The sequence below is a fragment of the Acomys russatus genome, chromosome 8 (genome assembly GCF_903995435.1).
Source record: "Acomys russatus chromosome 8, mAcoRus1.1, whole genome shotgun sequence".
Classification (NCBI taxonomy): Eukaryota; Metazoa; Chordata; class Mammalia; order Rodentia; family Muridae; genus Acomys; species Acomys russatus.
This window is the reverse complement of record NC_067144.1, coordinates 7,237,956-7,260,114: the sequence shown is the minus strand read 5'-3', so window position 1 is coordinate 7,260,114 and position 22,159 is coordinate 7,237,956. Positions and strand designations below refer to the sequence as shown.

The window sequence follows — 22,159 nt, the reverse complement described above, 5'->3', positions numbered from 1 at the left end:
ATTACATGTACTATCCTGCCGGCTTCCCATTTCTCCATTTCTTTCTTTCCTTCCTTCCTTTTTTTTTCCCCCCTTGGAGTGGAGGTGTTTCCAAAACAGGGTTTCTCTATGTAGCCCTGGCTGTCCTGGAACTTACTTTGTTGTTGTTTTGGTTTTTCGAGACAGGGTTTCTCTGTGTAGCCTTGGCTGTCCTGGACTCACTTTGTAGACCAGGCTGGTCTCAAACTCACAGAGAATCACGGGCCTCTGATTCAGAGTGCTGGGATTAAAGGTGTGCGCCACCACTGCCTCGGGTTTTTGTTTCGTTTTGGTTCTTTGAGACGGGGTTTCTCTGTGTAATAGCCCTGGCTATCCTGGAACTCTCTTTGTAGACCAGGCTGGCCTCCAACTCACATATCCTTCTGCCTCTGCCTGGTTTTATTTTGTTTTGTTTCTGACAATGTTTCACTATGTAGCCTTGGCTTTCCTACAGAGCTCCTCCTGCCTGTGTCTTATAGAGCAAAGTCAGGACTGATGGATCATAACTGTAATCCCAGGATTTGAGAGACTGACACAGAGGATTAATACATTTTATAACATCAGTCTAGGCTACATGGTGAGTTCAAGGTTAAACAGCGTGAGACTTTGTCCCAACCTCAATTTTTTTGTTTGTTTGTCTGTGTAGTCCTGGAAATCTCTCTGTAGATCCACCTGCCTCTGCCTCCTGAGTGTTGAGATTGAAGGCCTGTGACACTATGCCTGGCTTAAATTGGAAAGCATTTTAAAATGAATGTTGTATTTAGAAAGGAAAGATCTAGAGCTAAGTCTAAATAAATGGTGGGTAAGAACCCACACTGTATGGCTGTGTTCTCTCATATCAAGGAAGAGAACAAAAGGAAACTAGCAAGGCAGAACAAAGGCATGGAAGAAAGTGAAGCCATCTCTTCTCTCCTTCCACCCAGAACGGTTCCCAGAAGGTTCCAGAAACAACTGTGGCATGGCTGGTGACATCTCGGTGTCCCACGGAGACCACCGCAGACGCGCGCTCGCGCGGGAACAGACAAACATTTTCCCGCCACGCGCCGGACTAGGCAGGCACCAGGGGCAAGTCGGCGCAAGGCGGGGTGGTAGACGTCACGTCCGGTTTGGCGGGTGGCGTGGTGGGGGTGGGGCGGGAAGCGTCTCTGCAGGAGAAAAGCAGATCAGAGGCCCCGCGAAGTAGGCGGGGCCAGGAAAGCGCGCCTTCTGGGGAGTGGGCGGGTCCAGGTTAAAGTGCGTGGCGTCACATCCGGCAGCGTTAGACCGGTGCGGAGGCGGTGCGGAGCGCGTCGGCTCAGGGCAACTCTGAGAAGTGTGGCGTCGCGCGGGGCCCCGGCGGAGCCTCTGTAAGGGAAGGCGGGGAGCGTGACAGCTTCAGTACCGGCCGGCAAGCGGTGACAGCAACTCGGAGACAATGAGCGACAGCGGCGAGCAGAACTACGGCGAGCGGGTACGCGCGGGGGGCGCGGGCGGCCGCGGTCCCACCTGGCTTCTCTTTCTAGGCCTCCCGAGCCGGGCCGGGCGGCGGGAGTCTGTGCTCGGAAGTCCGACGCCGACGGGGAGACGCGGCGCCGAAGGGCCCGGTGGACGCCGCCGCCGGCGGGCAGTGCGCCTCGTACCCGGGACGACCGCTTTTATTTTTTTCTTAACGTCTTTTTTTATTTTTTATTTTTTTGGTTTTGTTTGTTTTCCGTTACGGGGGTGGGGTGGGGAAGGGATTAAAAATGGCCGCGGCGTCTCCTCGGCGTTGGGGGATGGGAACGGTATCTCGTTTCGCCGTTGCTCTCCTGCGAAGCCGCGCCGCAGCCATCTTGGGCTCGCGCGCGGGCCGGGCGCGCTGCCAGAGGCACAAAATGGCGGAGCCGCCCGGGTCCCTGCTGCCTTCTCTTCCCTCTCCGGGGGCGGGGATGCACCGTGGAACGGAGAGAGGCCACGTGGGGCCCCGGGGCTTGGGTCATCGGTCGATGGAGGGCGCTTCTCGTCCTTGGGAAGGACAGTTGGAGGGTGCTCTTGGAGCCTCTCTGGAAGCAGCCGAGGGAAATTGGGGGGCTTTGTGCTGGATCTTTTTTTCCCCCTAATTGTTGGGGTTCTTAGTGGAACAGAACACAAGGTCGTTAGGGTTGTTGTATGGATTGTCCTCCCCACCCCACCCCTTCCGGGGAAATCATGGAGCAGAGAAGTCGGTGGCGACACATTAAGGCGCCATTAACTCCGGAGTCAGCGTGTTTTTATTTTTTAAACTTTTTAATCTCCGGATGGTGAAATTTGGAGAAGGTTGATTGGATTACATATAACGGACCTAAATTAAAACCCAGTCCCAAAGCCTAACGAATTAAAGCGATTGTGGCGTGGCTGTAGAGTATTTAGGTTAAACTGTCACGTGAAGATACGGAAAGTATAAGGCTTAGTCAACAAGTAATTGCAGTTGGAAAACTGCTTAGAAGCATTATGAGAATAATTGTTTTACGCCTCATGACTTAATTTTTGGTTTCACAAGAAGTTCACAAACTTGCCAGTAGATCATAGTTCACTTTGATAGTCAAATAAGTGTATTAGTAAAATTCAAAAGGCCTTTGACAGCTAGGTAGAATATTGTGGGGCTCTGCCATGGTGAACTTGGAACCAAATCAGAATAATTTGAGCTGATCAGAATTTTACAGATTGAGATGAGTTTCTTATTCCGAGGTAAATTTAAAATTCGATGTCAACCTTTGTGAGCCTTGTCATTTTAAAGCTTTTCTAAGGAAAGAAACCGATTGGGTGCTCACAAGTGGGCCAGAGAATTTTTGGTTTCCCGATAATGAGCATGGAATCTAGTCTCAGGCAACGGTTTTGGCGGTTACTCCAGGAAGAAAACAATTGAAGGAAAGTAGGTACCATTTTGAAAGAGCTGAGAAATTGTTAGTTACCCCTGTTAATTTGAGGTGTTGTTTCTATTTCAACTAGTAAGGTGTCCCTCCTGGTGTTTTTGAATATTTGTTTGAGGGAGGGTTACCCTGGCTGCCCTGGAACTTGATATGTCACCAGGCTAATCTTTGACTATAGGCATCTGCCTGCCTCTGCCTCCCTAGTGCTGGGATTTAAGGTGTGAACCACCATACCCCTTTGTCCTGGCTACTTAATTCGAGAGAAAAGTATTTGTTGTGGTGGGGAGAGGGTTGAGACAGGGTTTCTCTTCTGGTCCTCAACTGTCCTGAACTCAGGGATTGCCTGCTCCAGCCTCCTGAATGCTGGGATTAAAGGCGTATGCCATCATGCCCAGCTGAAAAAAGCATTAAAGATGGATTTTTCTGGTCTGTTTCTAAACTGCGAAACTGTGGAACACACCTCAAAAAATTTTAATTATTATTATTTTGTTTTTGTTTCCTTGCAGCCCTGGCTGTCCTGGAACTGGCTCTGTAGACCAGGCTGTCCTCAATTTACAGAGATCCTGCCTCTGCCTCCCAAGTACTGGGGTTAAAGGCGTGTACCACCAGGGTGGCTTAAAATTTTTTGTTTTGTTTTGTTGTCAGAAACCAGGGTTTCTCTGTGTAGCTCTGGCTGTCCTGGAATTAGCATTGCATTTCCAGGCTGGCTGGCCTCCAACTCAAGAGATCCTCCTGTCTTTGCCTTTGTAGTGATAAAAGGTGTTTGCTGACACCTTGGAGCTAAGCTTGCCTTTTTTTTTTTTTTTTTTTTAAAGCATCCTGTGTGCCTTATCCCTGTTTGTGTGGCCCATTTGTATATACAGTTGTTTCCACAGATGCTTAAAGGGGCTGTGTGTCCCTGGGTGTTAGGAAGCCAACCTCTGTTCTTAAGAGCACTAGTTGCTCTTAACTGCTAAGCCCGTTCTCCAGCCCTATACCTACATATTCTTGCTTGGTGATTTTTGTTTTCCCGTTGGATGATTGGAAAACTGAAATGCTTGAATCTCTCAAGAAGGCTTGCCAAAACAAAGTTCAGAGACAAAGTTTAAAAATATCTAAGGGTAAGCTAGGCAGTATGTTGCAGGTTTGTTAATCTTTGATATTTGTCCTGGATAGGATCCAGAGTTTAAGATACTCTGGTGAATTATGTAGCAAGGCTAAACACTTTCCCCCAAAGGAATAAGGGGTATAGTTTAAGGACTGGTTGTGCTTGCCTGCCACATAGGCTTACACACAAACATAATACAAGGTACCCCAAGCCCCCCGTATTTTATTTTCAGACGTAAGTGCAAAGTAGAATGGCCAGATCGAATTGGTTTAACTTCCCTTTTACATGTGTGTAAAAATTATGTTCAGAGTAATAGTCTTGGATATGCCTGGTATAACCAACCATCTCTGGAACCTGAAAACGAGTTTCATTGACTTCTAGGCCCTTAAACACATAAGCTCTTGGAGTTGATTGATGTACATTGGATAAATTGTTGTTACCTGGAATCTCAGCCTTCACTTGCCTCACATGGACATTTCCACACTTCAGGATTCCCTCAAACCCCTTAGCCTTCAAAGTTGTTTTCTAAGCAGACTGTAATTGAGTGTGAAATACATTGTGTTAGGTTGGCCACAAAATTTATTGGACGGATGTTAGCATTTAGCTCTATTGCAGCACATGTTCTTATCCTTTGTTTGCTATCTGTACAATTTATTGGCTTTTTTTGTGAGGGCAGTTGGCCCATTTTAACGTTTGTCTGATAAAATTTCTTATTTCTTCTAGTACTTGCCAAAAATTACTCATTTTGTAAAGCACTTTGTCTTTGAGGGGAAAAAAACACTGCCACTCTTTAGAAGTGTAAGGTAATTTTGGGGTTAATATTTGAGACCCCAATAGTTCAAGTATAGGGTGTTAGACTTATGCATTTTGATTGCCTATTTAACTTAAAATTCTAACCTCTTTGAGAATCTGCAAGTGAGTCTTTATAGGAAGAACCTTGAAACTAAGGATTGTACAAGGTAGATAATTTCAAAGTTTTTGTTAGGCTATTTTATGACTAATAGCCAGGACGTTAAAAGAAAAGCTTGGAGTTAGCAAATACTGTGGTAGAATAGGAGCTGCTTCCTTAGAAACATGGTGTGTTTGGAACATAACACTTAACTGTCTGAATCTGAAGGAGTAAGCCTGTGGATACTGCACATCAGATTGCCTTCAAATTCTGCAGGTTTTCTCTTCTGCTTAGTCCTGTGAGGATGCCTTTGTGGATTCCGTGTTTTTATCCCCTAACTAAATTCTTTTTAAAACTAAAACTTGTATTTCTAAAATAATCATAGCCTTCACATAGTCTTCCTTAACAAAGGGTTGAATTAGTGCCAAATTTAAGAAAATTGTTTGCATATTTTTCATCACTAACTAGACAGGTTAGGTATAAGTCTGTTGAAACTGTTGAATTATTTTCTTTGGCTTAAATAAGAATGCTTATTGTGGATATTGCCAAAATAGAATGTGGTATTGAAGGTGAAGTAACATGATTTAATAAGGTAAGTACTACTGGTTTTGTTGAAAGCTTGGAAGAGGAATCCAGATACTGAAAGATGTGATAATGGAATTTGTCTTGTTTGTACAGGCTTTTTTCCTTTTCTCTTCAGTAAAACCCCGGGCTTAAATGATAAACAAAAGTACTTTAAAATTTGACTCAGTCAATGATAGAGCTGTATAGTGTATGTGTCCAGCATTGTTTTGTTGATCAGTATTTATATGTAGCTATTGTTTTCTAATAAGGTATGGTGATTGCTTTAGGAATTAGTGCTTTTACACAGGTCACTATTGTAGGATGTGGACCATATAAAATTAGGTGTTGCCATCATTGTCTTTTAAGTTTCAGGTCAAAATTGATTGCAGCAAATTATAGTCCCCAAATCATTGCTTTGAATTGGGTTTTGGAGGCTATTTTCAGGTTAGTTATTGGCATAGATGTTCATGTGACGGTGTGGATGGAAGCTTCTGTATTAGGGATAGTAGACCAGAACTTTCAAACCCAAAAGCATATGTACGTGCTTCTGATGGAACGTATTTAATGGAAGTTTAAGGTTTGGTATTTTTTGTGAATTTATAAAAAGCACAGGGTTGGTATAGGTATGTCAGGTCTTTTTTTCCCCCTCTTATTTTATTTTTTAACAAACTAAGCATTTGATGATTTTTCTCCATCTTTCTAATAGTTGCAGGAAAAAAGTAGAGGGCACAGGCCTATTACAGCATTTGGGGGGAGGAGCAGTTTATCTGAAGCTGTACAGTGACTTTGAGGCCACTCTGGGCTCCATGAGACTGTCTCCAAAATAAAGCCCTTCATCCATTTTAGTGTTGATCTTTCCTTTCTTTAGCAGGTGGAATTTTTCTTTGCTTGTCTCATTTCAGTAATGTGTTTTTCTAAGTAGGATCCTTTCTCAGTCAAATGTGTGTTAACCCAATAGTTGACCTTGTAGTTTTATGAAGTGGCTGTTTGATTTTAGCTGAGTTCAAATAATCCTAAGTACAAATATTGTTTAGCAATCATTTTGTTCTTAGAGTATAGGAGAAGGAAGACTTGGAAAGTGGTAATGAACCAATACCAAAGTGGCCTCAATGTTGAAAAGTCATGATAACTAGAGTTTTTAGTATCTTCTGAACCAAAGCCCTGTATATGTACATAAATAACCTTTAGGGAGGCCAGGCATTAAGGAAATGCTTGGGCATTCTGATTCCATGATTACATTTGTGATACCAGTAAGCATTCCCCATTGCATTTTAGTGATGGATATTACAAGAAAACCAATTATTGTGACTCCCTTAAAAGGCCATTAAAATGTTTCTAGATAAAACAACAATTGATAATTAGGCTTTTTCTTGATGATACCACTATAGCCATGATTGCCTATACCAAGAGTAGTTTAAAGACTTGACTTTTTTTTTTTTTTTTTTAAACCAGAAGAAATGTAGGAGGAAATCAGACAGTAAGCATACAGGAAGACATAGAAGGGTAACAAAACTAGACTGTTTTACATGGGCAGTATTTTGCTTAGTGTTCCAACAGTGTTTCTTTCAGTGTTGTATTAAAATTCACCAATCTGCTAAAGTGGACCTTTTTAATAATTTGAGAAGGTTAACTATAATTTTCTCATAACTAGCCACCTTTCGAGTAGGACCTCTGCTTTGGACATCCAGAAGACTTTTGTTGATAGAGGGGAAACCTTACAACAGAATTCTTTGGGCATAACTGTTGGAATCAAGTTTGCTCTGCTTTTCTTTATACCTGCTGGCATGTAGTAGTTGATTAACTATATTTAGTATCAGAATTTTAGTTTAGTAATTAAACAATTCTTAGAATACAGTTTCACTAGTGCAGATTTCCCAAGGGTGGGCTGGAGAGATCCAAATTGTCAGGTTTGCTGACATTGTCTAGCAATGCTCTTTTTAAATACACAATAATATGGCATTAAAAGCATTTACTTATCTTACCTACACAAGTCACAGTACTGTAAATCTCTTCAACCCCAGTCTTTGTCATTATTGTGCAGATGATTTGTCCGTGCTTTTCTTTCTTGCACTTTTGTATTTAAATGTGTCACTTTTTGACTAGAGATGTGCTTTTGACACTTAGCATTTTCTCTTGAATACAATAAGAAGTGTGAAATGTGATTAACAGTTTGTAAAGATGTTAAATGAACAGTAACTGTTCAGTGGCGCACTTCACATTCATAGCAAGCATGATACATTTATTTGGAGTAGACGAATGACTACCATATACCAACAGGAAACTATGTAGTTTCAGTTTTTTGAGCTGCATAATCTAGTATTTTTTAAATCCAAAACGACAAAGGGATTTTTTTTCTAGTTTCAGTTTTGGCACTGGATTTTATCCTGGAGTTTTAAAATATTCTTCATCCTGTTCTTTTTCTATTAAGGTTAATGTTGAAGAAGGAAAATGCGGAAGTCGTCATTTGACAAGTTTTATAAATGAGTATTTGAAGCTCAGGAATAAGTGAAGCTGAAATTTGAAAAAATAAAAGAAAGAATGCATGCTAATTATCAGACCAGAAGTCCCACTTGTAGAATATTGAGCAATTTGTGTGAAGTGGGGAAGATGAAAGAAGTCAGAATTTGAAACGGAAGAATGAAGAAAAGAAATAAAAATGAAGTTAAGATAAGAAGTAATCTGGAATCAGAAAGCACTACGCTAAGTAATTACTAGTCTGTTTATGTGTCCCTGTATATTTGCTAAACATGCATGCATTATTTGTTTAATAGAAGAAAATATATACAGGGTAAAGAAGTGACTTCCAAGGGAATCGTTTAAATTAGGTAATAATTCTAATTTTAACTGCTTAGTCAAATGCTGGAAATGCAATTCTTAAAAATAACTTTGTAGTCAAATAGAAGGCAGCAGTGTGCTATCCTGGGTAATTGGCCTCCCATTTTCCCTTAAGCTTTTCATTAATTATACTCTGCTGGTTCTGGGGCCTGAGTGAGTATGATTCGGAACTGGTGGTATGTTATGTTACTTAATGACCTTTGGACTCTCAAAATGCACTGATATTTTCTGCTTTGATACTGAACAGTGTACAGTAGAATATTTTCTATGGGGAAAATTCAAGACTGTCACTGGGGTGATAATGGAACTAAACCGCTCCCCCCCCCCATCCAAGCAAAGCCTCTAATACCATTGTTTATGTTGTAATGAAAGCATTAGGTTTCCACATAGTATTTGTGGAAAGCTACAACCACTTAAGCCCTAATGTTGAGATCTACATGTGCCAAATAAGGATTTAAAAAAAAATATTGTTTCAGTTTAACATCTGTTCCAATTGAATTGGTAGGGTTTTTGTTGTATAGTAGCTCCCCTTAAAAGAAACGGGTCAGATTGCTAATTCAAAGTGTGGCAGTAGCTGGTATTTGTTGCCTTTTCTCCTAAAGTAGTTCCTTAAGTAAACATTGTTTTCTTTTGGTGTGCTACTCCAACTGGGGTTTTGACTGATTAAATGATTAGCATGTTATTACAAGTACACATAGTAGCAAACAACCAATAGTTGTCTTCTCCATATAGAATATTAAAAATTATCATCTAAAAGTGGTGGCAACTGTAAATATTTTCTGGGTGTAGGTCTTTTAGAGCTATTGAAGAAAATGACTTAAATGACCTTGAAGGGTGCATATTTTTGTTGGTGTGCTTTAGCCTCTTAGTGTTTTTGACATTATTTCTGTATCTTGCAAAGAGAATTCAGCGCTCACTTATAGGAGACAGTAATCAAGAATAATTTTAGTTTTGAAGTTTCCCAGCTACTTTTGATTTTTCTCTTTGGAGCTTACAGTGCCCTCTATGAACCGTTTAGGGTGCTTTTAAGTCCTGTTCACAGAGAAAATTAAAATTAGAGGGCCAAAATGGGGGTTGAAATCAAGGATGATTACCTTGTCAAAGAATCATAGGAAAGCATTTAACTTATGACATTGAGTTGGTGAGACTTAAATAACATAGTACATGTACTGCTGTTTTTTAGGATTAGGGTGCCTAACTCAAACCTAAGAGCTCCTCGGGGCTGGGTGTTAGGGGTTGCTATGGAGAGGTTTTGGACTTCTGGGCTGCTGTTGTCAATATAGGAGGAGCTACACACTGCTTAATTTTGTTTTTAAACTAGACCTGTTCTTTACAGGTTGCAAGTTAGTTAAAATGATGACTAAGATTTATTTGAGTGAAGTTTTTCTGGGGATTTCTGGCATTGTTATTTATGCCTTTAAGTTCATGATCCTTTATCTTTTGGCATTGGCCATCCAGTTTTTTGGTAGCATTTCTGGAGTTTTATATGGCTTTCTCACTTGGAGTGGAATTTGAAATGTTAAGTGTAAAGGATTTTCCTGGCTGGTTTTATAGAGTCCTTTGTGAATTAAGGTTGAAGATGAGTGTAGAGCTTTGGGTTTAACTAATTACTGGGAGTCTCATTTCCTCACAAAATCCTTCAGTTAAAAGCTGGTCCACATAACTGGAAGGATTTAACCCTGACTTCAGAGTTTAGAGATAGTTTTTTGTTTTCCCTGTTAGCCCAACAATGTGGCAATATAGAGACAAGTGGAATTTTTTGGTATTCTGGTGCTTCCCCTGGTTTCTGATCTAAGAAGTGGCTTTAAAAGTATATATGTGGCATAGCCTATTAGATTTAGAGGCTGAGTGGAGTCTTGGAAGCTTTCTAAACCATCAGTTTAGACCCCTTTAGGCTACTAGAATTTTAAGAAGAAACTTTACTAATGCTAATTTTCCAAACTAGAAATTTTGCTTTCCTCTGAGCAGACAGACTGACAAAACATTTCAGTTCGAGGTAAACTTGTTAAAAATGCAGCAACATTCTGAAAAGGGGAATTTTTATTTCCTACCTCTTTGTTCCTAGGCAAATTTCTGTTAGACAGATTTAGAGGTTTTTTCTGTTCTATTTCTTTTTATTTTTGTTTTTAATGCTATGTGACAGCTGTGTTATGTTTTTTTCTGGCAAAACACTTCATTTGGTTTCCATTAAAGCTTCTAATTGTTCTTTGAATTGTGTTATAGGATTAGAATAAAGACATTTTCATTAACTTTCTATCTAGCTCCTTGTGTTTTTTCTTGTACGTTGGTTTTCCCTATAGTGAAATAGGGCAAAAGGCTGTTACTAAGATTTTTGTTAATCTAAGAAAGTGAGGTAAATTGCCTTCCTGAGTGTTTTGCTTGAACATTGGATACAGAAATCCAGTGGCTAGTTAGGTGGGGTGGTCTTCCTCCCAACCAGCAGCACTGAACCTTAAGCTTTATCTTGGTATGAAAGGGGGCTGTTGTTACATACAGCTTATTTTTCTTTTTGATTTTTAAAGACAGGCTTCTCTGTGTAGCTTTGGCTGTCCTGGACTCCCTTTGTAGACCAGGCAGAGGTGATCCGCCTGCCTCTGCCTCCTGAGTACTCACACAGCTTATTTTTAATCTTTAGCCAGTTACTCCTTGGGGGTGGGAAGAAGTTCTGATAGAGAGGTAAGGCTCACACATCACATCACACCATGTTTTAGTGTGTCATTCAAATATTTTCTAGATTTGGGACCTGGAAAGCTGAACTCATTCTTCTAGTTCTCTATTTCCCGTTTATTTAAGGTCTCCTGTGTTGTATACAAAATACCTTAGTGTCCTGGGCATGTAGGAGGGATGTTCTAACTCTGTAAACCATAGAGAACTCTAGCTTTAGCTTTCTGAGGGTGGCCAGGCCATTCTTCTGTCAATGGAGAGCCATTGTGGTTACTTTATTTGGAAGTAAGTGTCTTTAGATTCACGCCCTTGATTGTAGTTTTGCTTTCCCTTTAGTGGTTGTTGTTCTATCTTAGGAACCACTGGCTAGGCCATGCCTTTTATTTTGCCTTAAAATGTTTAGTGAAAGCTTAGCTGTCTGGTGAGTAGTGTCTTCTGTGTTTGTTTTTTTAAATGTCTTTGTAGAATTTTTCTAATTCTATTGCAGTATGTATTTTCTACTAATTGACACAAGCCTTTGGCTTATAAAGTGATTATCCTTTGCTTGCTCGCTTGCTTGCTTATTTATATTTATTTAGATTTTGTTTGTTTCTGATAAGTGGCAATTAGTTGGAGTTTTGACAGGAAAACCAAGCACATAGTATTTGTTTAGGCATCTACAAATTTTTCTTTTGGGCCCGTAGACCATGAGCTTCTGATTTTCATCCTTTTTTTGAATGTGCCCTTTACACATCATTTCTACCTTTTCTCAGTTACTAGTTGTATTTTGCCGTGTCTCATCTCAGTTTAGCCAATCAAGCTGTGGGTCTTTGCCACCTCTCTACTCTGGCAGTTTACTCCCTTGCTGTGTTCTTAGTTCCTTTTTGCCCTTGAGTTTTGAAGAAGGGCCTCACATACATTAAAAACAAGAACTAGACCAGATTTCCTGTCTATCGGCTAGTTTTTACATTCAGCTAAATTTCACCCACCTTCAGAGCTTTAAATGTTAGGTTACCCTTACTGCTCTCTCACCCTCACTCAACAAGCCATAACTTGAAGTTTAAGAAACTGTAGGGTTTTGTTTTGATTGCAACTTGACTAGAATAAGCTTCACAGTTAAAGTTGTTTCAAAGTCTATGTAGTCGCATTCCCCAAAATATAATCCTTGGGCAGTTCTTTAACAGTCTGACACCTTTTAAGGGAGTGGAGTTAGATAATTGTTATCCTTGCTCCAGAAAGGTGGAAGAAAAGAACCATTTGTGATTCCTGTCAGTTGAAGCAATGAAACTATTATACCAGGTATACTCAATTCCTGCCCTCACATATGTTTTCTTATCTTTGGAAGAGGATTGCTCTCCTTGGCCATTTATTTCACAAAGCTTATTTGTTTTTAAAGTTTCTCCCAAAAGTATACAAATTAAAACTTTGACATCTGCATGTAGGAATCCCGTTCTGCTTCCAGAAGTGGAAGTGCACACGGATCGGGGAAATCTGCACGGCATACCCCAGCAAGGTCTCGCTCCAAGGAGGATTCAAGGCGTTCTAGGTCAAAATCAAGGTCCAGATCTGAATCTAGGTAAGAAAGACCGTTTTGAGATCTCTTCGGTTAACTCTGCTTTGATACTGGTGTGGTATAATAAACTAAGGGGGGGGGCTGGAGAGACGGCTCAGAGGTTAAGGGCACTGACTGATCCTCCAGAGGTCCTGAGTTCAGTTCCCAGCAACCACATGGTGGCTCACAACCATCTATAATGTGATCTGATGCTTTCTTCTGGCCTGCAGGTGTACATGCAGCCAGAACATTGTATAAATAATAAATAAATAAATCTTACAAAAAAATAAACTAAGGAAGGTAGAGGATATGGCCATTCATTTTTTTGGTCTATTAATGACGGTATTAGAAATGGAGACCAGGGGGGGGAAAAAAAGGAAATGGAGACCAGAAGACTGAAACTAGTTGGGCTTCTGTAGTTAGGGTTCAGAGCCTTTTCTCTATTTTTGCACACCCCCCACCCCCAAACAAACAAAACAACAGGGTTTCTCTGTGTAGTCCTTGGCTATCCTCACATCAGTCTACCCGCCTCTGCCTCCCCAGTGCAGGCACCACCACACCCAGCCTTTTGCTGACTTGTACTTAACCCTTTGAACAGTAACTGCTTGCAGCACCAGCACTTCTTCTCTCACTGTGTTATACAGATGTAAAAACTTGTAGTCAGAAGCCATAAAATGAATTTATTAAAAGCAAACACTAGCACTTTGAGAGGTAAAGATGTGCGCAAACCAAACTAGAAAAGTGTACTGGGTGGTTCCTTTTTGTGGGAGGAGGGGGGAAGGTTGAGACAGGGCTTCTCTGTGTAGCCTTGGCTGTCCTGGACTTACTTTGTAGACCAGGCTGGCCTCGAACTCACAGCGATCCACCTGTCTCTCCAGTGCTGGGATTAAAGGGGTGCGCCACCACACCTGGTGTGGCTCAGTTTTTGAAAGAGTTTTAGGTATTTTAATTTCGAGATTTCCCTTTGATAATATTTTGAAGAAATGTTGAGAGGGAGCTTGTTCTGACTTTGGGTACTTACAAAGTTAGTGATTAGATTGTGGGTGATTCTGTTTGATCATTTATTATGTCCCATGTTTGACCCCAGGTCTAGATCCAGAAGAAGTTCTAGAAGGCATTATACAAGGTCACGGTCTCGCTCCCGCTCCCATAGACGATCCCGGAGCAGGTCTTACAGCAGAGATTATCGCAGGCGGCACAGCCACAGCCACTCTCCCATGTCTACTCGAAGGCGTCATGTTGGGAACCGGGTAAGATTTCTAAACTGCTATGGGCTGAACCCAGGTTACAGGTTACTATGTACAGTAGGCAGGTGTGTGCTCTGCCTCAGCCTGAATACTTTTGGACATTGTACCACCTCATTTGTTTTGGACAGTGGAGTTCTAGCAACTAATTTATTTTATTTTATTTTTTTATTTTTGAAACAGGGTTTCTTTGTGTAGCTTTGATTGTCCTGGACTCACTTTGTAGACCAGGCTGGCCCAAACTCACAGAGAACCGCCTGCCTCTGCCTCCCGAGTGCTGGGATTACAGGTGTGTGCCACCACAGCCGGCTTCATAACTAAGTTTATGTTAGAATGTAATTTCTCTAATAAGTGATGTTATCCCATGTCCCATCCCAATCTCAGGTAAAATTATTGGAACCTTTTGAAATTTATTGTGGCTGCAATGCTTGTAGTGTAGGGGTAGAATTTATTTTACTGATACTAGCTGTTTCGATAATCTGTTAGACTTTTGTTGGGTTTCATATATTAATATACAATATAGTTCTGATTTTTAGCTGTTAAACATTCAAAAGGATTCATGAAAAAGCATACAAATAACTTTATGAAGTTCAGTAGCGTTTGCTTCATCCTTGGTTTAAACTCTTGTTCCACACCCTTACCTCAGCTATTAGTAACAACGTCTTTTTAAGATTTTGTTTTTATTAGGCATACAACATTTTGCCTGTGTGTGTGCCTGTCTACCAGAAGAGGGCACCAGATTCTAGTATAGATGGTTGTGAGGCACCATGTGGTTGCTGGGAATTGAACTCAGGACCACTGGAAGAGTAGTGCTCTTAACCTGAGCCATCTCTCCAGCCCCTACATTTTAGTCTTAATGTGCTTAGCTTATTGCAAATTAAATTCTATAGTGTATATGATTACTCAAATGATGTACTGTACAGTTTATTTTGTCCTCTGTAGACCAGACTGGACTCAAACTCAGGAGCATATGCCACAATGTTTTTTGTAAAATACAATGTTGCTTGGTCTGATTTTTTTTTTTTTTTTCATTGTTGTGTACTAGTTTGTAATCCTTCCCTTGGCTGCCCTATTCACTTTAGATTTATGTTGTTTTTTTAAAAAATGTATTTATTGTATATATAATGTTTTGCCTGCATGTACACCTGCACGCCAGAAGAGGGCACCAGATCTCATCATGGGTGGTTGTGAGCCACCATGTGGTTGCTGGGAATTGATCTTCGGACCTTTGGAAGAAGAAGCAGATAGTGCTCTTAACCTCTGAGCCATCTCTCCAGCCCTTGCTTTGTTTTTTGAGACAGGATTTTTCTGTGTAGACCTGGCTGTCCTTGAACACACATAGCTCTGCCTGCCTTATGTTAGATTTTTTTTTTTTTGGTTTTTTTTTTTTTTTTGGTTTTTCGAGACAGGGTTTCTCTGTGTAGCCTTGGCCATCCTGGACTCACTTTGTAGACCAGGCTGGCCTCGAACTTACAGCGATCCGCCTGCCCCTGCCTCCCAAGTGTTGGGATTAAAGGCGTGCGCCACCACGCCCGGGTATGTTAGATTTTTAAAGGTTAAAACCTCTATTTCTGTTTTCTAGGCAAATCCTGACCCCAACTGTTGTCTTGGAGTGTTTGGGTTGAGCTTGTACACCACAGAAAGAGATCTAAGAGAAGTGTTCTCTAAATATGGCCCCATTGCTGATGTGTCCATTGTGTATGACCAGCAGTCTAGAAGGTCAAGAGGATTTGCCTTTGTATATTTTGAAAATGTAGATGATGCCAAGGAAGTAAGTAGATTTTTACTTGTACTTTAAAAACAATCAATCTTGTTAATAACTATATTCTGATAACCAGATGATTGGCAAGGCAATTTCTTCTTCTCCTCCTTCTTTTTTCTTCACAGGGTTTCTCTGTGTAGCCTTGGCTGTCCTGGACTCCCTTTGTAGACCGGGCTGGCCTCGAACTCACAGTGATCCACCTGCCTCTGCCTCCCGAGTGCTGAGATTAAAGGCATGTGCCTCCACTCCTGGCTGCAATTTCTTATTTTTATAGTATAAATATAGGATTTAAGACACAGAACTACAGTTTTAAATTAAATTTTTGCCTGGAACATGTCGAATTAAGTGATGTTCTAAACTTACTCTTAACAAGTCTGTAAAGAATGAAGTGAATCAGTCTTAATACGTAGTACTTAGTACTAGGGTTCTGGCTTTAGCCTAGTACGTTCTACTATTGACATCTTGAGATATGTTCCAACACATGACTTGCTGTTCTGTAGTGCCTTGCTGATGCATGAAGTAAACTGTGAAGTTTGGTAAAGAAAGAATACCTGGGCCTATTCTAAAAGTACATGAGTGAAATGATTTCAGTTTTTGCCGGACTCAATAGAAAATGAGAATGTGATTATCTGTTCAGAAATGTGGTGCTTTAAATTTTAGATCTTAAATTTTTTATGTCTGGCTGTTTCGACTACATGTTTTTGCACTACATGTGCAGTGTCTGTGGAGGCCAGAAGAGGGCAGCAGGTGCCCCGAGCCAGCTCTCTTTCCATACTCATTTCACTCTAAAAGGGAAACAGCTAATAACAGGCCCATTGGTTATTGTTGACCAGGAATTGAGCTTCAGCTAGAAGTTTATGCAACGTTCTTCATGAAAATTGGAAGTTCTTAAAAATCTCTTTAAGGAATAATTTTATTTCACTTAAAAACACCTATAAATAATTACAAAAATGGTGTTGAAGTTTTAAATAGTCTTTTGGTTTTGTTTTTGTTTTTTGAGACAGGGTTTCTCTGTGTGGCCTTGGCTGTCCTGGACTCACTTTGTTGACCAGGCTGTTGACTCTCAGTGTTTCGCCTGCCTCTGCCTCCCAAGTGCTGAGATTAAAAGAACCTTCTAAGCCAAAAAACAGCCCCAAACTCAAAACCAAAAAGACATTTGAGTCAACTTTCCTCAGCTTTTGGCTTTCCCAACAGGCATTTTGAAACATAGAATATATGACACCTTGTCTTTGGTTTTTTTTCTCATTCCAAACAGCTGTGTCCATGGGAGAACATTTGGGCTCTGTTCAAGTACTATGCTAGTGCGCTCTCTCTCTGTGTGTGTGTGTGTGTGTGTGTGTGTGTGTGTGTGTAATCCCAGCGCTGAGATGTTAGAGACTAAGGGATTAGCTAAGTCTCCCTGCATTTGTACCTAGGTAAAGCATTTTGTGGGTCATATAGGCGGATGGTGGTATTCTGTGAACTTTTATTTTTTTGACTACTTTTAGCAAGTAAATTTGTAGTAGAGGAAACACCCATTTATAAATTGTGTAGGTTTTTTCTTCTGGCCAACATTAAAATATTGAAAAAATTAAAGGGAAAGTCCACTGAGTCTTTATTAAATAGCTGTGAGGTAGACACGTTGTCCAGGATGTTTATAACAATCTGTTTGCTTTTTAAAGGCGAAGGAACGTGCCAACGGAATGGAGCTTGATGGACGTAGAATTAGGGTCGATTTCTCCATAACAAAAAGGCCTCATACCCCAACACCAGGGATTTATATGGGGAGGCCGACTTAGTAAGTTGAACTTGATTTGTTTGAGGGTGGGTGGGTACTTTCCATGCTGGGTTTCTTCCTCTATCAAGCCCCATCTTTTCTATCACCAGTCAATCTCTTGACATCTTTCTAGAAGAAAGTCTTAACTACTGTATATGTGTACACCCATATGTATGTAAGGTTCAGGCAACAAACTTTGGAGTCCCTTCGTTCCACTTTTACATGGATCTGGAGATCATCTCATTTTCTGCCTTGTTGTTGATGTCCTCTTTCTTTACCCTAGATGTGCGGCCCTCCCAGCTCCTCCCTAGTTGTTTCCCCCTCCCTTTCTCTTTTCTTCTTTCCCTTTTAAAAATAACGCTAAGTCCAGTTAGGACATGAGTGCTGGTTGAATATATGGGCATCTATTGGGTCTTGGCCAGCCCACCTAGAAAATGGACATCACCAGCAGCCGTTAGCTACAGCTAGTTCCTTGGATAGGAGTTGGTTGGGATAGGAGTTGGTTGGAGGACACACACACACACACACACACACACACACACACACACCCGCACGTTGGAATTGGTACAGTGACTGCTGTTAACTGTTAGCCTGTGAGTGCAATGGGTGACTGTACCCACCTAGCTTTAGAATATTTTTATTTCCTGTTCCATGTTTTGAGCCTTGGGAGGGGAATAGATGGATAGTGACAGCTCACTTTTGATTCAGAAGCACCCTGTAGACACTTCTGTAGAAGGCACTGTAGTGCTAAGAGAAGCTTCTCTTAGGTTTAGAGTGCTTTAACTTGTGGGTCCCACCTTAGGTTTTGAGACAGACAATATTTCAATGAATCTAGAGCTTACTGTTTCGCTACAGCCAGCCTCTGTGACTTTACTGTCTCAGCATAATTTATGTGGGTGCTGAGGCCCTATTTAAGACCTTACTTGAGCATCAAACAGCTAACCCATTGAACCATCTCTTTACCCTCTAAATAAAATTCTTTTAAAAACTGAGTGTGGGGTGGTCAGCTAACATACTTAAAAGAGGTGTATTAGCAGGCAGCTTTAACTTTTGTGCAGGAAAACCAAAGATAAATTTGTTTAATCATGTCCATATGGTTGTGTTGTCTTCTGATATCAGGATTTTTTTTTTTTTAAATAAAAACGTTGTGGCAAAAAAAAGAAAAGAAAAAGAGGGTGATTACTTGATTTATTAAAAGGCATGCTGTTATTCACAGTGGCAGCTCCCGCCGCCGGGACTATTATGACAGAGGATATGATCGTGGTTACGATGATCGGGATTATTACAGCAGGTCATACAGGTGAGCTGTGTAGTTGTCAGTCTCCACTTATGGGATCCTAAGAGAAACCTAAATTTCTTAAAAGTAAGAAATATCCAGGATTTGGGCTAAAAATTTTTATAAGAGTTATGTCTAATTTAGTGAATTTTAAATTTATGAATGAAGATTAAACTTGGTGAGCTAATACAGCGATGAAAATTTTGGGCCTGGGCATGGTGGCGCATGCCTTTAATCCCAGCAGGGGGATCGCTGAGTTCTAGGCCATCCTAGTCTATAAAGCGAGTCCAGGACAGCCAAGGCTAACAGAGAGAGGGGGGGAGGGGGAGAGAGGGAGGGGAGAGGGGGGGAGGGAGAGGAGAAGAGGGGGAGAGAGAGAGAGAGAGACTGTCTCAGGAAAAAGAAAAAGAAACTTTTGTTTCTTGGTTCTGGTTCAGTCACCAACTAGTAATTTTAAGCCTTCAGTGTAAACTTCTGTAAAATTAAGTGTGATATGCATGTCTGTCCTTTTCCCTTTTTTAAAAAAATGAGGCTTTTGTTTTAATTGTTTATATACTGTTTCCTATAGAAGTGCTTCTTTAAGAGTTGAAGTCTAGAATCTTACCAAAACCAATTTGCTGCTTTGTCTTCACAGAGGAGGAGGTGGAGGAGGAGGTGGATGGAGAGCTGCTCAAGACAGGGATCAGATTTACAGGTGTGCCAAGGGGCTTGAAACTTGTCTAGTAGAACACTTGTTAAAACTCTTGTCTGGTAACTTGGGCAACTTTTCTATAAGTGGCATGAGAGGGTTTTGTTTTGAGACAGGATATCTGTGTTATCTAGGAACTCACAGATCTACCTGCCTCTGTTCTGTCTCCCAATCAAAGGCTTGCTCTTCCGTGCCTTGTCTTTTTTTTTTTTTTTTTTTTTTTCCTTTTCCTTTTCCTTTTTTTGAGATTGTGTATTTCGCCTGCATTTATCTGCCACATTCATGCATGGTATCTTTGGAGGCAGAAAAATGCTTCCCATTTTCTGAGCTACCATGTAGGTGTTGAGAGTCAAACCTATGTCCTCTGCTAGAGTAGCCAGTGCTCTTAACTGTTAGCCATTTCTGTAGCCGCAGGATTTCTCAAATGTTTTTAAAAAGTAGTTCTTAGTAAAAGGATTTGTAGACATTGCAAAATACAGGGCTGGAGAGATGACCTAAGAGCACTGACTGCTCTTCCAGAGGTACTGAGTTCAATTCCCAGCAACCACATGGAGGCTCGCAACCAGCTATAATGTGAGCTAATGTCCTCTTCAGGCCTGCAGGTGCACATGGCAGACAGAGCACTGTATACATAATAAATCTTTATTTTTAAATTGGAAAATACTTGAGCTTAGAGCAAAAATACTTTTAATGCTTATTTGGTATTTGAACCTATTATACTGCATTTTAAAAGTTTATTGAAACCTTTCATCTTGGGAACTGGCAAAAGTTTGGCCTTGTTTTATTAGCTAGCCCAGCATCACCTAGATGTAGAAACAGTCTTTAATTTCTTTACAGAAGACGGTCACCTTCTCCTTACTACAGTCGTGGAGGATACAGGTCCCGCTCTAGATCCCGATCCTACTCACCTCGTAAGTTACCTCGATGATGGGTTTTTATGTCTGATGTAATACAATTCACTGAGTTAACAACTTTTAAAAGTAGCTCGCAAGTTCATGCTGTTGTAATTGGCTATGTTTGCACACAGTTTAATCTGTGACACCTGAAAGATTTTATTTCTTTTCATCTAGTATTAATGCTTGAGTGAAAATTCATGGGAGAGATTTTCAGGTTAAAAAAAAACAAGTCCCATTTTAATACATGTTTTGTTTTCATTCCAGGTCGCTATTAAAGCATGAAGTTGAAGGCTTTCTGAAACCTGCCATAGAGCTGAGATATTGTTTTGTGGACAATATTTTTTATTGTCTCCTGTTTAAAAAGTGAACAGTGCCTAGTGAAGTTAGGTGACTTTTACACCTTTTATGATGACTACTTTTGGTGGAGTTGAAATGCTGTTTTCATTCTGCATTTGTGTAGTTCGGTGCTTTGTTCAAAGTTAAGTGTTTTCAGAAAAGTATGTTTTGCATGTATTTTTTTACAGTCCAAATTTTGACTGCTGAGAAGTTTCTATTGTACAAAACTTCATTTAAAAGGTTTTTCTACTGAATCCAGGGTATTCTGAAGATCGAAGCCTGTGTGTAAAATGGCAAAAAGCAACAATAAACAAGTTTGATTTTTACTTTTCTTTCTAAATATCAATGCTTAACCAGAACCATTCTTAAGTTATCAGTAAAAAAATTTTAAGATGAAGATATTTTCTTTCAGGAGTCCATGAAACTTGCCATATTCAATATACCTTCAATTAAGTGTTAAAAAATATGCTGTAACTCTGTGCTGTTAGTATTAGAACAAAAATCTTTCCATGCAGCAAATGCTTAATGCTTACATTAATGTGGATTTGTCAGCCTTTATGTAATCTGTATTATATATAGCAGGGAATAAGAGCTACAGATACATGCCTTTAAAAGGCTGTTACAAGGAGATAATAGTATTTCAACTAGTAATCAGCAAGTGACAATACATTCCACCACAATGTACTCTTGTTCTTCTAGCTTTTAGACTATATGAAAATAACTGGGTGCTTCAAAGTATGGAATGAGAGAAGGGATCACCACACTTGTGTCATGGATGAAACTGAAGACTGCCTGTTCATTTTTTAAATATTATTTTCAGGTCCTTTGCTTACCAAAGGAGGCCCAATTCACTCAAATGTTTTGAGAACTGTTTAAATAAATGCAAAGAGAAAAATTGCTGATGCAACTTGGTTTACAAAGAAGTGTTGGTTTTCTTTTAACTATTGTAATTAAAGTCCTGTAGTTTATTTAGTGCCTGGTGCAATACTGTTCTTGTTTCAAGGTCACACACACACACACACACACACACACACACACACACACACACACACACAAATTTCTCAAATACATTAGTCAGGTACATACTAGAATGAATGTCATCTCCTTGGAGATGAGGTTGAATTAAATAATTAGCCTCCCCACATGTCTGGGTATTTTGCAAATCACATTTTTTAGTAGCAGTTTGTTTCCATTTAAGTCTGTTATAAGCAGGGCTAACCTATGGGCGTGGGTGTGGCACTTGGATATTTAGTGTGTACATGTTTTTCATAAAATGCTGCATATTGTGACGTCCATGTACATAGGAAGTTTGGTTTAGATTAACAGGGACAGTGCCAGCACACAAACCTGTTGGGACCATTTGTTGCCTTCCAGTTCCCCTAAGCCCCCATTACTGTGGGGGTAAACCTAGAACTTCATGCAAGGCAAGCCTTCTGAGCTACAGCCCCAGCCCTAAGGTAGGTTGATGACAATAGTGCAGGGGACAGTGTTAGAGCAGTCTTACATAAAGAATGCCAAGCACTGTGGTAATGGGAACATTAGGAAGCTCCCCTGTAAATCTCGCTTAAATAATGAGGACCTCTGGTCTTTGGGATGGGGGCGTGTGTGTCAGAAAAGTAGTAAGAGTAAAAGGGGGTTTCCTAGACTCCTAATGGGCTCCAGGACCAGAGGTTTCTGGCAAGCTAAACCTAGTAAATGTGTCAGAAGCACTGGGGCTGGTGTTTATGGTCTTTTCCACTATTGCCA

The 22,159-nt window shown here is 40.5% G+C and overlaps 1 protein-coding gene across 3 annotated transcripts; it reads left to right on the top strand.

Annotated features, from left to right (window-relative positions):
* The first annotated feature begins 1,262 nt into the window (after window positions 1–1,262).
* Window positions 1,263–20,739, top strand: Tra2b (transformer 2 beta homolog). Of its 3 annotated transcripts, XM_051150757.1 has the most exons (10): window positions 1,264–1,468; window positions 7,854–8,129; window positions 12,346–12,479; window positions 13,543–13,705; window positions 15,282–15,470; window positions 17,123–17,238; window positions 18,434–18,517; window positions 19,128–19,187; window positions 20,019–20,092; window positions 20,342–20,739. In XM_051150757.1, exons 4-10 carry the CDS (start codon window positions 13,673–13,675, stop codon window positions 20,350–20,352), a joined length of 567 nt encoding a protein of 188 aa, XP_051006714.1. In that variant the 5' UTR covers window positions 1,264–1,468; window positions 7,854–8,129; window positions 12,346–12,479; window positions 13,543–13,672; the 3' UTR covers window positions 20,353–20,739. The 3 variants fall into 3 exon arrangements, with proteins under 3 accessions (XP_051006713.1, XP_051006714.1, XP_051006712.1); XM_051150756.1 differs by lacking the exon at window positions 7,854–8,129 and having other exon boundaries at window positions 1,263–1,468; window positions 20,022–20,092; XM_051150755.1 differs by lacking the exon at window positions 7,854–8,129.
* The last annotated feature ends 1,420 nt before the right edge of the window (window positions 20,740–22,159 follow it).

Excerpts from the sequence above, each read along its gene's own strand:
- Tra2b (XM_051150755.1), top strand. The coding sequence starts at position 1,433 with ATGAGCGACAGCGGCGAGCAGAACTACGGCGAGCGG. Across the intron at positions 1,469-12,345 it reads AGCAGAACTACGGCGAGCGG|GAATCCCGTTCTGCTTCCAG; the intron begins GTACGCGCGGGG and ends ATCTGCATGTAG. Across the intron at positions 12,480-13,542 it reads AGGTCCAGATCTGAATCTAG|GTCTAGATCCAGAAGAAGTT; the intron begins GTAAGAAAGACC and ends GTTTGACCCCAG.